The 18508-nt window shown below is 44.0% G+C and overlaps 1 protein-coding gene across 5 annotated transcripts in view; it reads right to left on the bottom strand.

Moving 5' to 3' along the window:
• LMO3 (LIM domain only 3) overlaps positions 1-18508 on the bottom strand; it is an 88852-nt gene that overhangs the window by 54101 nt on the left and 16243 nt on the right. For all 5 annotated transcript variants that reach the window (XM_033161867.1, XM_033161868.1, XM_033161866.1 and 2 more), the window contains exon 2: positions 13321-13534. In XM_033161867.1, the coding sequence (XP_033017758.1) occupies positions 13321-13526 (206 nt within the window). In that variant the 5' untranslated portion in view covers positions 13527-13534. The remainder of the gene's footprint in view (positions 1-13320; positions 13535-18508) is intronic.

Raw genomic sequence — 18508 nt, 5'->3', positions numbered from 1 at the left:
ATACAAAGAAGCAAAGAAACCCCACCCATAATTTACCTCCCCTTCAGCTATACAACTACAAATTTAACAATTTAATGACACAAGGGGGGGGAACTATTCTTGTGCCTGGCCGATTTTGTATATGAAGTCCTGTAGCGACGTCCAGATGGAAGTAAATTAAGCAGATGATGACCGGGATGTAAAGGATCTGCTACAATTCTCTCTGCTTTCTTCCTAACTCGGGTAGCATAAATTGTCTCTATTGAAGGCAAGCTAACACCAATTACCCTTTCTGCAATTCTTACAGCTCGTTGGAGCCTTTTCTTGTCTCTCTTGGAGGCTGTACCGTACCAAGCTGTTACAGAATTACAGAGAACAGTTTCAATGACGCCTCTGTAGAATTGGATCAACACTTCCTGGGACAATTTAAATTTCCTTAGTTGACGCAGGAATTGCAGCCTCTGGTGGACCTTTTAAATAATTAGGAAGTTTAGAAAAACACGGTTGAATACTAGCATGGGGCGAGGGAGGCTTTTCATAACCATGGTGGCATTGTTGAAGGAGCTGCCACTCTGGACACCACAGAGATGATGCCCTCACTCGTGTGGCTAGAGGTGGTGGTGGGAATGCTATGGAAACAAAGACCAGCAGGATTCTACAAATGGGCAAATGTTATGTACAATCGTATTTTCTATCCCATCGGTTTCTATCTGAAGCTGTGAACTCAAGAATATTCAGGGCGGTTGTAAGGAAGATTTCTAAATTGTTTCATGACATTTAAAGCCCAAGTTCCTTGAAGGACTGCTTATGCAGATATGAACCTACCTGAACCTTTAAGCAGCCACAAAAGCACCCTGTGATATCACTGAATATGATCGGGCTAGCAGGGATACGAACTGGGGAGTGGGGGCACCAGCCAACATATTTTGTCTGTTTAACTCACTTGCCTGAGATAAGGGGGGGGGTCCCTCCTTCATTTCTGGCCGGTGAGATGGGCAGCATATAAACAAACAAAATAATTAAAAATAATCTTTATCAATCTGCTTTTCATTAAGGCAAGCCAGGACACCTATTAATTTGAGGAATGCTTTGGTTATATGTTGGGGATTTGTGGGGGTTTTGTGTGAGATTGTGGCATATGAGATTGTGGCATATGTGACTATATGCCCTGTATATTCCTACAATGCTATTCCTACTGTGCGTTTGCTTTTTTCAGAGATTCATGGTGTGTTTTTTTGAGGGGGGAAGCTATGTTGGGAGGACCCAAGATCCTGAAAAGCAGTTCCATTTAAATTAAATAAATAAAAACATTAGGACTCGATATCGCATTAGTCTCTTCAAGTATGCATGCCAACTCAGTTTTGCAACCTTACACCAACAGGGGTGCCAATGCTTTCCTAGTCCCCCAGGGTTTTTAAATTATAAATTAATTATAATTATTTTAAAAAAAACAAGGTATTTTTGAGCTATCCACTACCTTTATAGAGCTGCCACCTCCAAGTTGCAGAATCTTTGATTTTGGAAGTAAGCAAGCCTATACAGCAATTCAGTATAAACAAATAAGTTAATCTGTGCTGTGCTTTAAGAGAAGAGACAGACCACCAGCAAGAACACTTGTAGCAATTTATTTAATTTGTCGTAAGCTGGAAGAAATTTGCTGTTAAGCATTAAACACGAAGTGTAATAACATAATTGAATATGCCCCTCAGAAAACTGTGCAAATGAGAATACATGAATCAGTCTAGCTCAGCAATATTTTATTATATAAAACATTCCTTCGTTACCAGTTTTGGCATGCATCAAAAATGAGCTTATCCCCTACACGGATTATCTCATCAATCATAAGAGAATAAAACCCACACATAATCCCAAGCACTAATTTAGATAAAACGATACGAGGATTGTAGAGCCAGAACAACGTCAAATGCCACAGATAGCACCATTGTGGGAATTTTATTTACATGCGCACTGACAATGGTGTGAAGTAGGTAGTATTTCACCCCCCACAGTTCTTACAAGAAGTCACCAAATATCAGCCATGGCACATAATAGACAACATTTTCACATAAATAATGAGACACCGAAGTCAGAAAAACTGCCCACAATGTCAACAAGGAAGCAGCACTCAAATCAAATGTTCGTTCTACGCTTAAAGTGCCTCTGAAGGACCCATTCACACATCCCCCTTCAAAGCTGACAGTATCTTTGGGGATACTCTCAAACCTTTGCTGACTGTAGGGTGGAAACTGTTCAGAGATTCTTGTAGGATCAGTGGCTTGCATCCTAAGGCAACTGCTAGGACTCGAAGAAGGTGCACCAGTGCTTACATCTGCCCTGGCCCTAGAGCTCCGTCTATGAGCCTCCATTTCACATTCCTACAGTGCTCCAGAGCATTCCTACACTGAGCACATCAGGGCGCTGTGATGCTGCAGCAGGGCCAGGCTGAGACATTTTTTGCGCCTGAGGCGAATCACAAAATGGTGCCTCCCTCCCCACCAGGAAAGAAGGGCTGAGTGAAGATCTACATCGGGAGCAAGGGAGGAATAGAAATCTATGATGGGATCTGTTGCCCCTGTGGATCCTGCCACCCGAGGTGAAGACTTCACATTGCCTGACAGGTGGGCCAGCCATGTGCTAAAGCCAATTTAGCTTCCAAATAAACCCGAGGGGCTAAATCAACCTGAAAGGGGGCCAGGGCCGTCTTTAGCATATGTGCCGCCAGGGTGCAAAGATCTGCCCAGAGCCCCCAAATTTAGTTAGCCCCCAAATTAACTTTTATTATGCCTTATGTCACTATTATCATTTGATAAATAGTGCTCACACCTGTGTGGCTCCAAAAAGAGGTGTTTTGTGTGTGTGTGTGTGTGTGTGTTCTGTTTAAAACCAGCTTTTCTAAAGAAGAACAAAGAACACATTGGGAGTCAGTGTAATCATCTCGGGCAGCCTTTCATTGTGGGAGCAACCTTATTTCTAGAGGAGCTGGGAGGGCCCTTGCGAGCGCACATATACAAGTTCTTCTTCCAGAGCCTGTGCGCTCTCCCATCACTAGATAGGTGCGTTCTCTTTCTGCCTGTCGCTCCCTCTTTCCTGTCACTCCCTCTCCTCCTGGCTTTGGTGAGCGAGACTTTCCAGAGAGCTCTCCCCACACCAGCATTAGCAGGCAGGCGGCGCAAGATCAGTCGTGTCAAAGGTGCCGCTGACCCCGCTGCCGCGTAGCAGCTCAAGACAATACGCTTACCGGTAGGTAGCTACAGCAGTGGGCACCTGGCGCCCCCCAGAATTCAACACCCAGGTGCCCCACACCCCTGGGTAAAGACAGCCCTGAAGGGGGCCCACCAGAGCCTGAAGCCCCTCAAACCTGGAGCCAGCCCTACATGCAAACACATTTCAGTTCTGCTCACACACAATGGGGACTCCCTGGCTGCTCTAGAAATCAGATAAGGATGCAACAGAATCAGAAGCTGGAGAAAGAAACTGGTCATTTCCACAGAGAAACGGTAATCGCTGGGGAGGGAGTAACTCCCAGCTGCTTGTTCTCTTATGACACGCATCTCCCAGCACTCTGCAAGATCGTTCTGCTACAAAATTCTGAGAGCCTCTGCATTCATGCTGGGGAAAGCCAGAGAAAGCGTTGGAAAGGTATAGAAGAGGGCAGCCAAAATTGTTTCGGGGCCAAGTACCTATGAGGGACGCAGGTGGTGCTGTGGGTTAAACCACAGAGCCTAGGGCTTGCTGATCAGAAGGTCGGCGGTTCAAATCGCCGCGACGGGGTGAGCTCCCGTTGCTCGGTCCCAGCTCCTGCCCACCTAGCAGTTCGAAAGCACATCAAAGTGCAAGTAGATAAATAGGGACCACTCCAGCAGGAAAGTAAATGGCATTTCCATGCGCTGCTCTGCTTCGTCAGAAGTGGCTTAGTCATGCTGGCCACATGACCCGGAAGCTGTACGCCAGCTCCCTCGGCCAGTAACATGAGATGAACGCTGCAACCCCAGAGTTGGATACGACTGGACCTAATGGTCAGGGGTCCCTTTACCTTTACCTATGAGCAAAGGTTGTAACATTTTGGACTATTTAGTTTAGGGGGCGGGAAGCAAGCAAAAGGAGGAGGAAATGAGAGGGGTGTAAGAGATTATGAACAGCACAGAGACAGAGGATAGCAATGAGTTCCCCCCTCTCCAACAAAGCCATGATGTTCCGGGCAGAAGAAAAGGAAGTCTTTCTTAACACAGCACATAGTTAAACTATGGAATTCAGTGCCACAAGAGGGAGTGAATCATCATAGCTAGGATGACATTAAACACGATTAGAAAAATTAACGGAAGATAAGACTTGCTGTTATGATAGCTGTATCTTCAATTGGAATATGCTGAAAACCTCAATGTCAGGGTTATCTGCACTTTTTTTTCTAATTCCCATCACATTCCTTGATTTTGATGAGAATACTTTTTTTCACAGTTTGCATCAAAAATGCAAGCAATTCCCACACACATAATATCATATACATATATAATCCAGGTTTCCTAAACTACCCATACACATTTGTATATGTGTACACAAATATTTACAAAATTATGCTGCACAAATACATTTTTGGTCTATGATTGGGCACATAAGTAGACTCAAGCCTTAACTGTGATTGTGAACTTAGAAAGAATCCTCCTTACATCACTTGGTATTCTACAGCAAAACACTTTTAACCATAGCCCAAATTGACACCCAGTCAAATTATTCCTGAGGCCAGATTTTGATGTGTTTTATTACCCACTCATAGCTCTCAAAATTGACGGATTAATTTCCAAATAAAGAAAATTGTACAGTACCAAGTAAATAATTCTCATAGATTCTAGTAGCATGCAGCCCTGTACTGAATTTTCTACGAATCTGAATTTCGGCACAGACGCAGGATAGAGGGGAGTTTCCCAAAACCCACCCAAATCATTGCATTGATCACAGCAAGGAATGGGCATATCTGTCAACTGCAGTATATAATCTTGATGAAATAAAGATAATTATTTTTCCCCAATCGTATATTCAGTTCTCCACACCAGTTTGCTAACTTACAAAAAAAATGAAAATTCATCAGCATTTTAGTGGATATTTTTGTATGCATTTTTGCTAATACACACATTTTTACAAAACAGTTTTCCCTACTGCAATGCATTATTGTTACTGTATATTCTGGCGTATAAGACTACTTTTTAATCCAGGAAAATCTTCTCAAAATTCGGGGGTCGTCTTATACGCCGGGTGGAGAATCTGCAGTCCAGTATATATCAAACTCTATATTTTAACTGGAAAAGTTGGAGGTCGTCTTATACGCCCAGTCGTCTTATACGCCGGAAAACACGGTATTTTTACTAATACATACATTTACATGCACATTTACCCTAGTCTGTGCATTTTTGCACATTTTACTGGGCTGGAGAACTGCCCTGCAAACTTCAGAGCAGCGCAAATTTCAAACGATGGCTGTGCTTCAGTCTGGATACTGTTTCAGAAAGCAGGAATATGCCGATATATCATGGTGTCTGAAATAAGGATGGAGCTATATAGAGGCAATGGCTGGCTTCATGATTTTTCCCACTTCGTGGCTTTTGCCAGCCCCTGCTCTTGCGATTCGCTTGCCCCTGGAGGCGGCAGGGGACAGCTGAGCCAGCAGGATAAACAGGGGCTGCAGGAATCTAGAGGAGCATTGGCTGTATTCATGGGTTCCCCCACATTGTAATTTTGCATAGCACACAAGCGCGCACACGTCATGATTTGCGATATAGTGCCAGGTCAAAAATTATGAAACTGGTATCGCAATATGGACTTCAAATTGGGTTTGGGGGTGCTATATCAATATATCGTGCAGCCCTAGCACCTACCTCAAGCGGCCAACTGTGTTCATGTTTGGGGTGGATTAAGGACAACAGAACGGAGCCCAGAGAGATTTGACCCACAGGCCACAAATGCCCAGGTGGTTCTCCACTGAAAGGAAGTGCAGCTTCCATCCATGTCAAAGAGATGCGGCAAGACCAAGAGCTTTTGCCGCCTGAGGCAAAGGACAAGATGGTGCCCTTTGCCATTCCATATGCAGAAGATGACCAGACCGATGGTTGGTGATGTGACCCTCTACTCCACCAGCAGGATAGTTCCAGGAGCACAGAGCAGACTGCATGGCACACACAGTTACTGTCTTCCAGCTGGGGAGAGGGCTCAGGAGGAGAAAAGGGGATGGCTGCCACTGCTGCTGCCAAACATACGTCTCACACTCTGCATGCACTACCTTCTCCCTATCAGCTGACAGTGCTTCATTGAAACTGTTAGGAGACAGTGTAAGAGTTTGGATTTGATATCCCGCTTTTCACTACCCGAAGGAGTCTCAAAGCGGCTAACATTCTCCTTTCCCTTCCTCCACCACAACAAACACTCTGTGAGGTGAGTGGGGCTGAGAGACTTCAGAGAAGTGTGACTAGCCCAAGGTCACCCAGCAGCTGCATGTGGAGGAGTGGAGACGCGAACCCGGTTCCCCAGATAACGAGTCTGCCGCTCTTAACCACTACACCACACTGGCACAGTGTGTCGTTTGGGTCTGCTCTGCCTTTGATACTCAAAAAATTGCCAGGGCCTTGCTCATTTCCTCTTCCGCCAAACTTCCAGGTTATGAGAGCAGCTTCTTTTTGGAGGAACCCTGCAGCACATTTACAAGTCTAATTAAACAGGCCATGAGAAGAGGGTGGGGAAGGAAGAGACCACTAAGCTTCAAGATGTATTTTTCAAAAGGGGCAGCGGGGAAAAACTCCCCCCATATTCAAGCTTGATAATCCTCTTTACAGGAGCCCTGTGCATGGCTGGAATATTTAACATGACAGTTGTATAAAGTGCAGTAATTCAATTTCTATGCAGAAGGGTTTTTTTTTTTTTAAGGGGAAAAAACCCCACGTTTTAGAAAGGCACCATAATCTTTGCTAAGACACACACACAGAGAGAGAGACATTTAGCATCTCCAAATTGGAGTTAAAGTCTCAGAGTGCAAAGATAATTTAAGCCGTGTGTGTGTGTGTGTATGTGTGCATGTGGGAGAATAGCGGCTCTTTGGTAAAATGCTGCCAAAATTAAATTGGAAATGAAACAGCACTTTGTAGTCATTGGCTGCTCAGCAGGGTACGCCTAGTTAAAAACCCAAAGTGAAAAGGGTGATTGACCTACATTGCTACCAGCTCTGTGCAGCTGCACTTTCGTTATTTCCATTGCATCTGATGAAGCTCATTAGTTAATGCAACTGAATTACCTATACTTGCCAGGCATTCATCTATTTCATACCACATGGCCAGATACTAACTTCAGCAGCAGAGCTGCACAGCGCCCTGCCATGCAGCTGCCTGGAAATCTTATCTGCTCCTCTAACACGTAGGGGCAAAAGGAACTGGCCCAGGATGCTACAGGAGTGCTGCTAGGACATGGAGAAGTGCTCTAGACCAAGTTAGACCACTTGGCCATCAAAGTGCAGTGGAGACGAGTGACCAATGGGATTTGTAGGGCAAATCATTCCGGTTTTCTCCTTCCTGTTACCAAGTTCTGCAAAGGTGAGGCGGAGACAGAGGGAGAACCCTCTGGACTTGTTCAGTAAGGAGGCAGGCAGTTGTAGGGCTGGCTGAAGGCAGACTCAGGTTGGCGGGGCAGTGGCTCATTTGCCCTAATGGACCACACTCTGGCAACAGCTCTCCAAGGTCTCAGGCAGCAGCCTTTCCCACCCTACCTGAAGATGCTGGAGACTGAAAGTGCAACTTTTTGCATGCAAAGCAGATGCTCACTTGCTGAGCGACAGCCCTTTTGCATATGCAGGTGGGCTAAATGGCAAATTTGATCTTGACAGGCCATGTGCCAAATTTTAAGGGGGAGAAAGGGCTCTATGTGTCATGAGCAGAGCTGGAGGGATCAGTCTGTTTCCAGTTTGTGTCACTTTGCAAGAATTCATTCCTAAATCTATCCCATCCTGTTTTTAATCTGTGTTTTAAATGCATATAAAAATTCATATTTAAACACATAATCAGCGCTTTCTTTCAGCTGGAACTTGCCAGAACTCAGTTCCGGCACCTCTTAGGTGGGTGCCATTGCCATTCTAAGAGAACAAGGGAGGTGTTCGTGGTGAGTTACGGCACCTCTTTTCTAGAAAAATAGCACTGCACATAATTATGTTTTTATCTCAACGTACGTCCAAAGCATACTTGATACTAAATTATGCATTGTGCAACATGTTACAAGATCTTAGCTGAAGAAAGTTGTAATGTACGGTATTGCAAATTTGGGAGAAGTGCAAAATCCGAAGACTAAGTACAATCCAATCCACATATTAGCCCAAGAGGCCCAGATGAGGCCAATTCACATTGGAATCTACACAAAAAAACTGAATTCCTCAGGCATCCCTAGAGATTATGCTTTGTTGCCAAGTGGATCCTTCCCCTCTTCTAGGGGAAGCAATTGTGGAAAGCAAGTAACATGGACTCAGGACTAGCAATTCTCATCTCCATGCCACAGACTTAAATCTTACACCCCTCTCTCCCAGAGAACCCTGGGACTTTTGCAGTGGCCCACAGTGCACTCAGAGGAAAGCTCTCCATACCTGAACTATACTAGGGCCTTCAAGACTCCTTGGAGGAATGCAAGACTGTTGATACAAAACAGGAAAGTTTGTGCCTAACTTGTGGAATCCATAAGCCACACTTGTCGTCATCCCGCCCCGCCCCTACTGACTAGGGATGATGGGAGTTGTAGTCCAACAACACCAAGTTTGGGACAGGCTGCTCCCCAATACACTCCCTAAACCTCTGCATTGCACTCAGTGGTGGGTATGTGGAAGTTCTTCAGCAGAAACAGTATCCCTGGACACAGAAAATTTAGAACTACTGCTTGAGAGAAAAATATATCATGAAGTATCAATACGTCCATCACACTGAGAATTTAAATAGGAGACCTTCAGCTAATCTGTATCCAACTACACTTTTTAAATTTTATTTATTAAGCTTTGATTCTGGAAATTTTGACTACTCGTCAACTAGCTTAAAAACTATTCCTAATTTTAAGAGAAACAATAATGGGGAAGAGAGGGTAATTAAGTTCCACAACTCTAGGAATTGCATTTATTGTTATGGACTGTTCTTCACACACCTTGACAGCTCGTGGCAAAATCCCAATAATAAAACCCACCCTTAACGCTCCACAGAAACACCCAACATTTACCTGTCCAGCTAAAAAAGGGCACCACAGAAGTGCACCAGAAAGACAGATTAATTCTTAAAACAAAGCACTCAAATTAAAGAGGGGGGAGGTGGTTTTAGACTTCCATTCAAAATGTTGTTTCTGACTTTGGAGTGACGTCTCTAAGTGTTCCATGAAAGGTGACCCACATGTCAGTCTTAACCATTTGAAAACAAACAAATAAACAAACAAACCACTTCAACAGAAAGCGATTATCTCACTGGCTCACTCTCTCCTCAAAAGGCACCACAAACTACTGTAGTGCTAACCTCATTCATATTTCCAAAACTGGAAACGCTAATGAACACTATTTAAAAAAAAAAAAATCTGACACAGTCCAAGGAACATTGCTAGTTGCATCCTCAGATATCAATAAAGGTCGCAAGGAGAATCCCAATATTTGACTAGTTGGCAGAATATTAATAGAGGTTGGATCGTACAGTCCCCCTGAGGTAAATGAGGAATTAGGTTGTTATAGTTTTGCTACCACAAGACGTAGTGACTGCAACCAAAACTATATGGCTTTACAAGGGAAATGGAGAAAAATCATGAAGGATAAGGCTACTGGTAGCTAGATGGCGTCAATAGCTATATCACACTACTAGGTTCAAAGATGGCATTGCTGAGGAACAAGACTGAGTGCCCTCATGCCCTGTTTGTGGACTTCCCAGAGACAACAACCAGGTCACTGGCTGGAGTTCTAAAACGGCTGCACTGGTTGTCAGTTCATTTCCGGGCCAAATTCAAGGGTTTAAAGCCCTGAACGACTTAGGACCCGACTCCCTGAAAGACCACCTCCTTCCCTGCAAACTCTGAGTGTTATGAAAGAGGAAGGCATTTGGTACAGAACCTGCATACCTCTAGAGGGCGCCACAAATTAGAAGTACACAGGTGTTCCGAGATGCTTAAAATACAGGAAGGTTTTTTAAAAAAAAGCCTCTAAAGGAGGTAGACCGAAGCTGCAACCTAACCCTAATGCAGTCATTAGCATAGACAATTCTTTCCTCGTATCCCTATCAAGTCAGTGACTAAATATGAAAGCTTATTTGCCTACAAAAGGGAGAACACTTTACCTCCCGGATTAGCATAAAAATGGAGATTTCTTTTTACAGGTTCACTGCATAGCTAAGTACATACGGGCGCAATGAGGCAAATGACTGTCGGCAATTACGTTAAGTGCATCAACTTGAAGTTTAACATAAATAGCGCATTTAAGTATAAGCAAGTGATCACGACGGGGAAGAGCCGAGGCTAGATCGGGAGAAGGGGGCTGGACCGACGGTGCCAATTCCCACGTGAAACTGGGAGCTTTATTCCACTCCAGTCAGGCTTCATCACTTGGGAGTAGGCCTGGGTTTGGGGCAAACACTTTCTTTACCACATTTGTCAGGGTGGCGGGTGGGGGCACACACAAAAAAAACCCTACCCAAAGATTGGACAGGAAAATATGTTTGGGTGTGGAGCATGTTTGGTGGTCATCACTACTTCTTGTGGGAGTGAATTCTCTAGTTTTGACCTCTCTTTTTTTGCCTTCCTGTTGCCTCTAACAAATAGGTGTCGCAGGTTTTTGTGGGGTTTCAAAAAAACCAGCAACACCAATTTGCCCAAAGTGACATGAATACCATGAATACCACATGCAGCTAAGCCTCCTTCAAGCTGCTATCAGTTCTCTGATTCCTCTTCAACCACACCACATCTGCTCTCAGCCTGAGACAGACAGAAAATTCCTGAGGTTGACATATATGAGTGATTGGCTCATGAGTTCAGATCGCTTGTGGGGGGTGGGGATGGCGCAGACAGCATGGGGACAGTCCGTCCCCCCCAATATAGAATGAGTAGACACAATTAACTTATTCCAAAGTCTTACTTGCTTACAGACTTAAATTAAGAGGTTGTTTGTTGGTTTAATTTATATGCTACCCTTCATCAGAGGATCACAGGGTGATTTAAAGTATAAAAACTCAAAAATACATGACATAACAAACAAAATACTCCCCCCCAACACACACAGTTTAAAAGGCCCTAGATTGTTTAATTAGCCAAAGGCCTGAGAGAAAATGGATGTTTTTGCCTGTCGCCTAAAGATATGCAATGAAGGTGCCAGGCGAACCTCCCTGGGGAGAGCATTCCACAAATGAGGAGCCACCACAGAAAAGGCCCGTTCTCGTGTTGCCACCCTCCGGACTTCTTGTGGACAGGGCACACGAAGAAGGGTCTCAGAGGATGATTGCAGGGTCTACAAACACAACTATATCCCAGCAACCCGAAAAACTAAATTTATAGAGATAGCAGTTTACCTAGTACAGCCTGAGCAGGCCACTGAACTCACCACAACATACTGAAAAGGCTTCTGCGCCAACATAGAGAGATGAGAGACCTAGTTGTAGCCTAGTGGGGAGTGCTAGGAATTAAATGTGTACTGTTCAGTGCAGATAGTTAAAGAGCTATCCTTTGTGGCAGTTAATTAACTGTTTGGAATAGGAATTATGGTGGATGGAACTGTTAGTTTTGGAACAGGCCAATGTGCTGCATCCAAAAAAGAAGAACGCCATCCCATATTCTCATTGTGGTGTAGCCTCTCCTAATTTGGCATCTTCCAAAATGTACGTAGTACCTGCTGCATGGTATATAACCTGCTGCTGGAAACTTCCTGGAAACAAATGCAGATGAAGTGAAACTAGGGTTGGATGCTCTGTAACATAAGCTCCAGATACTCTCAGGTTAAAAAAATTAAGTGGTTAGCTTAAGCTGAAAGGTCAACATTGTGCCCCCATTCATTACAGGGAATTAGGAGGAGAAGGCAATTTTTGAACCCAAGCTTAATAAAGAGTTATTAATAAGTATTAAAGAGTATTAACAGCTGCATAACCTTGAGTACAGTTCTGCAACTGGTCCAAGAGAAATATTCTAGCCTACGATTCTCCCAGACACGCTAAGTTTCCATCGTTCTGGATTCCCACTCACCCATCCAACTGAGGGGGAAATACACAAACAAATACATCCTTCAGCCACCAGAACTGGTACAGTCCAGAAACCGAGGCCTATTTTTATCATGTGGGTAAGCTGCTTGTCCAGAGGAAAATAGAAACAGGATTTCTGCAGATCCTTCATTTTAAATAAAGCTACTTATGATCACAGCCTACCACCACCATTTGTAGAAGGGGGGGCACAGTCAAAGATGCATTCCTAAAAATAAAATAAAAAACCTCAGCATAGCACTTAGGAAAAACATCTTCCTTATGTGGGCTCAAGGCCCAAGAACGAGCCTACGACACCGTTCCTCCACTCTGAGCAGCATTTGTATGCTTGTTGTGGTGCAGCCGGGTGGCAAAGTATCCGTAGCGACAGCGATGCAGCAGACAGTGTGAGGGGAAAGGACCATAGCTGTCAAGTCTCCCTTTTTGGGGGGAAACTCCCTTATTCCAAGCCGTTTCCCGCAGCTATCCCTTATTGTTGATATCCCTTAAATTTCCCTTATTTCCGGGAAGGAGAGTTGGAGTCCGGGGACTCCTTGGGTCCCTGTCTTTCTCAGCCCTGCCTGCCTGCCTACCTCACAGGACAGTTGTGGGGATTAAATGAGGACTAGGACCAGGGAGCTCCTTGGAGAAAAAGGTGGGATATAAATACCTAATAACAAACAGACAGACAGATATATAAAGAAGAAGATAAAATAGACGAATGTTTCTCCGCAACAGGTGCTCCGATTCAGCATTGCTGCCCCTAACTGGAGGCAGAGCAGAGCCAACCTGGCCAGAAGCCATCAGTGGTCCTCTCCTCCTGCATGAATTTGCCTAATCCTTTTCTAAAGCCATCCAAGCTGGTGGCCATCGCTGCTCCCTGTGGCAGGGAGTTCCAGAGGTTAACCGTGTGCTGCGTGAATAAGTGCTTTCTTTTCTCTGCCCTGATTTCTCTTTCCTGGGGTAAATTAATTTGTAGTCTGGGGGGGGGTTACCGCGGCATGGACTGTCCGCGAGAACCGTAGACGGGTGAGGGTGCTGATCCCTTATTTTCAAATCCGAAACTTGACAGCTATGGAAAGGACCTAGCAGGAGTTGGAAGTGTGGCGCATGTACAAGGTGTGTAGAAAGAGCAATGTCCTACCTCAGGTAGTCTCTGCGGCACAGGATAAGGTTGGCTTTGGTGTACAAGGTAGAGCCTACCTCCCCCAAACGGCAGTCGCAGCAGGCACACTTCAGGCAGTCCTCATGCCAGTATTTGTCCAGGGCCTTTAGGAGATACCTGTCTTTGATCTTACGGTTGCAGCCAGCACAACCTTTCGGTTTGGTGTCTGGCTGGACAGAGAGCATTTGTATACCTGAAACGAGAAGAGAGGGAGAGAGGGGGAAGAGGAAGTCAGGTGACACAGCCAAGGGATGCGCAGAACAGGGTCCTTTGCCCCCAAACTGAAACTTATCAGAGCTTTCCCCTTTCTTTGAAATTCCTTGGATGTTTCTCCAGACCAGGGTTTCCCAAACTTGGGTCTCTAGCTGGTTTTTTTTGGACTACAACTCCCATCATCCCTAGTTAGCAAGACCATTGTCAGGAATTATGGGAATTGTAGTCTAAGAACAGATGGATGGAGACCTAAGTTTGGGAAGCCCCGCTCCAGATCATGTGCTTATCTGTGTAGTGTTTACTCAATTTTTAAAAACCTGTACGCTGTTTGCAAAGGATCGTCTAAAATACTCATTTAAATATATATACATAAATTAGTATCGAAAGCACTATTAAAGATAACATTTTCAAATGTAAATAGAACCATCCATCTTAAAACTATTATGCATCATAATATTGCATGCCTGGGTAGGATTGTGGAAACAAGAATGGTTTTAGCAGCCACCAAAACCAATACAGAAAAAGCAACTGTGCGGGGAGTTCCAAAGAGTAGTCAAATATTGATTCTCCACAAGTGCAGAATGAACATTATTTGGATCTCCCAATGTTGTTTGGAATGGAGCGCAGTGGCAGGTCTTGTCTATAGCCGGAGTGTAAGGAGATTCCTGCTGGATCAGAACGCAGGTCCATCTAGCCCAGCATCTTAGGCCTTCAGAGAATGGCTTTCCAGATGCCTACAAAAAACCCGCCATAGTGCAGGAAGACACAAGGCCTCCCCCAGTGTCACCCCCTAGCAACTGTAATCCAGTGGCATAGTGCTTCAGAACCGGAAAGTTTCATAAACCCATCATGACCAAGGATCATTGATAGATATGTCCACCATGGCTAAGCCCCTTTTAAAAGTCACCACATCTTTTGGGAATAAAGTTACTTGTGTGTGAAGAAATGCTTCTTTTGCTTCTCTATTGAAATTACTAGCCAGTAGCATAAATGCCTGACCCAGAGTTCTAGCATTATGATAATGGGAGGAAAAAAAATGGCTCTCTATCCACTTTCCCACAACCTTCATAAAAGGCAGTGCTGGGCAATATCTGGTTTTCAACATCATGATATATCACCAGCTAAACATCACAATATACTGATATATGATATACTGATATGTCACAATGTCTGAAATAAGAATGGAGCTATGTAGAGGCACTAGCTTAATTATTTTTCCTGCATTGTGATTTTTGCATAGCACGAACACATATCATGATTTATGATATATTACCAATTCAAAAATTATAAAACTGATTTCATGAGATGGACTTAAAACTGTTTTTGGACGATACATCGCCCAGCCCTACTGCCTAGTCAACTTTTCTTGCTTAACTGAAAAACAGCCCAGAGACTTTTACCATTCCACAGCTCAAGGGAAGAACGTTGACTTTGCAAACCAAAAGTCCCAGATTCGATCCTCACCGTCTCCAGGAAGGGCTGGAAAAGGCTTCCAGCCTGAAATCCTGGAGAGAGCCTCTGCCAGTCCGTGTAGACAATACCAAACTAGGTGGAGAAATAGTCTGACTTGGTGTATACTAGTTTCCGAGGTGCTCCAAATTACTTTTGCCCACTGCCCCATTTCCTCACCAGTTGCAGACTCCCCCAAACACAAGAGCAAATGCTGGTGAGAGGCACGTGACACCCACCACATACCAGCTCCACTAAATAGCAGCATTAATATTCACTTGGTTTCCAGTTAGGCCTGCAACCTGCTGGTGTGCTCCCCCCTCCAAAATAACAACAACAACCGGTCTTACTGCTTCCCTCAAGATTTCTCAGCTGCTTCTCCCAGCAGGCTAAAAAAAAATTCATTTCAAGCAAATTTTGATGGTGGTGCTCAAAGAACTCGTGCTTTCTCAGTCCTATTCCACTTCTCCAGCATATAGACATTGTGTCAAGGCATGTCAATGCCACAGATTCAGAAAGCAAATGCATTTAGAGCTGTACTGTCATCAGCGCACACATGGTTCAAACGTTCCCTTTTTAGATTGCTTACTGTCTTCATGTGAAACACAGGGGGCTGGATCCAAAAGTCCCCACCTTCCGTCAGAGGAAGGCTCCTCCTGATCCAACCCACCTGCAACACTGGACACTGCGCACAAATATTCAGGAAGGATTACCGTGATTAAGAACGACTGCCTTTATTTCGGTTAAATGTGCACGCTTGGGATCCCTGTGGCACTGAATGCAACGGGACAGGTGAGACGTCCTTAAATACAGCGAGAACTATGCATGTGAACACCAGCCTCTGGAATGACCATTTTCTCTAGGCTGGAAATCACGCCTTCAGGGCCACAATTCCCTAAATGCTAAGAAGGGATACCCAAAGAGGCCGTGTGCATTGGCAGAAGTGTGCCAGATTCTGCAGAGAACAGGAATGGGAAGAGATAGGAAGGAAGGAAGCCAAGGAAGGTCAAGGCTGGTCTTAGAAAGTTCTATTTTTTTAAAAAAAGAAGGAGAGCAGGGCAGGTGGCTCCCCATTTAAAAACAAGAACCATGATTGAATACTCAGCATATGAGCCTCTGCACAGATATAATACTGAGTCTTTGCCAACCTTAGTTTGAAGAAAACACCCAACTAGGAGCTAGCACCCAGGAATAGAGAGGACGGGATAGTAGCCAGAGAGCTCCTCATAACAGGTTTTGCTTGCAAAGGCCCCAGATTCAGTCTCCAATGCCAAGTAATGAAAGAGATCTGCCCTAGGGAATTGGGGATGGTAACAACTAGACTGAGTAATGATCTGCCCTAGTATGTGGGAAGCTTCTCATGTTCAGTGGAATACACCCAACCACATTCTGCCCAGTGAAGTCCCACTGAAATTAAGTAAATGCTAGGTTAGAATCATAGAATGATAAGAGTTTGAAGGGACCCTGAGAATCATCCAGGTTCACCCTCCTGCAATGCAAGAATATGCAGCTGTCCCATATGGGAATTGAACTTGCAACCTTGGCGTTATCAACACTACACTCTAAACAAAATAAAATAAAAAATTCTTTCCAGTAGCACCTTAGAGACCTAAGGTGCTACTGGAAAGAATTTTTTATTTTATTTTGTTTTGACGATGGCAGACCAACACGGCTACCCACCTGTAACTACACTCTAAGCAACTCAGCTATCCAGTCTTGTTCATTAATCTTAATGGGTCTACTCTGATTATGGCTAGTACTAGAGGCAGCCCTGTAACTTTGAATATTAGTGCACAGATGCAAACCATCTTTCCTTTTCAATCCAGAGACTGAAATCTGCCAGGTGGGGGTTTTGCTGCAAGTCACGAAGGAGAGAATTCACTTTCTTCAACAATGCTCCTTGATGTTTTGATTCTTTATATAACAATTAGCTGGATGTGAATCTTATACACAGGGTAACCTATTAATAACGTGGCAGTGATCGTGCTGCTTTTGCAATGCAAATGAGGTGGCAGTCCCTGCCCCAAGGAGATTACATGTCAAGTTTTAACTGGGTAAAGACAAAAGGGAGAAAAGACATTGTGAGTAAATATTGGGAATGATGATGCAACCCTCGGAAGTTAAAAAAAGAGAGTTGATTTTTAATCACTGCTTCTATCAGAAACTTTAACTTGTGCTCCAGGGAGAACTAACTGGAATTAAAATTCCACTGAAATCTGTGAGACTTTCTCCAAAGAAAGCATGTGAAACACATAAAACCGTGACTCTCTATCTTATTTATATGAAAGAAACCTGGCTTTAATTGCAAATGGAAAGCTTGTCAATACTGCAGCAGCCTATGCGCCCCATTTAGTTACAGGCAAATGAGAGACAGGATAGGATACACCGATTTCAAATGTTATCCACATCCACTCTTCCCATTCTCCGGTGGGTGGGTGAGCAGGGGGAAGGCTTGGGAAAATAGATGAGCTTTGCAAAAGGTCAGATTGGCATCTGTCAGTGCAAGGCAGGGGGGAAATTCTAGCCAAGAGCTCTCTGCAAAATAAATGCTTACCCGCCCACTGTTATATCTGGGGGCAGCCGAGATTTATCGTTTTCAACAGTTGCAGTAAGCGAGTCAGCTGCATTTGGAACCTGATGTCTAAAATATTAAGTGGCATGAACAGAAAGGTAGTCGCCTAATAGCGGTGTGTCATTTTGGTAAATAATATCAAGTTTCAAAGTTGCTACGTTCTGCACAACCCATAACTTTTCACTGGCCTCCAAAGGACCTCTCCACACACTGCAATAAACGTGAATGCAATAAACAGGCACCCACAGATAAAAATGTGCTCTCAAGACCAGGATTAGCTGGGATTTGTCGAGTGTGCATTCCGCGGAAAATTAACCCGGATCCGTTTACCTTATCATTTGTTTTAATTATTATTATTATTTTGAATGTTTCAGTTAATTGTTTTAACTGGGACATGTGATTTACTGACCATTTTCTAAATAGCTTTGAGGTTTTGTTACAATCCAGTGGTATATAGACCTTCTGAAATTAAAAAATATTGCATCGCAATTACTGAAGGAAAATACTGAAGAGCTTATTTTTTTTTCCTGCAGCAAACACATAGGCTGTAAGGTGCCAGTGTGGGCTCAGAATAGGCAATATGGGATTTTTTTATTATTTTTATTATTTTATTATTTATACCCCGTCCATCTGGCTGGGTTGCATCCAGGTGTCTTCGCCCCTACAATCCACCCCAATGCAACAGAGGCAGGAGGGACTAAAGACTGTGGGATGCAGGAATAATTGGATTCAGTTCACCGTTAAAGGTGAGCCTACCTAATCTGAGTTCTCTGAAACAACAGGAGACCCAAAGCACAGGCTTCCATCCAAATTTGCACTTCTCCGAATTTTGCAATTTGCAGTTCTCCAGCCAAGAAACATACAAAAATTCACATAGTGGGGCAAAGTGCCCATAAAAAAACACATTTTCACTTAATATATGCATTTAATAGA

This window comes from Lacerta agilis, chromosome 10 (genome assembly GCF_009819535.1).
Source record: "Lacerta agilis isolate rLacAgi1 chromosome 10, rLacAgi1.pri, whole genome shotgun sequence".
NCBI lineage: Eukaryota > Metazoa > Chordata > Lepidosauria > Squamata > Lacertidae > Lacerta > Lacerta agilis.
This window is presented reverse-complemented; position numbering and strand designations above follow the sequence as displayed.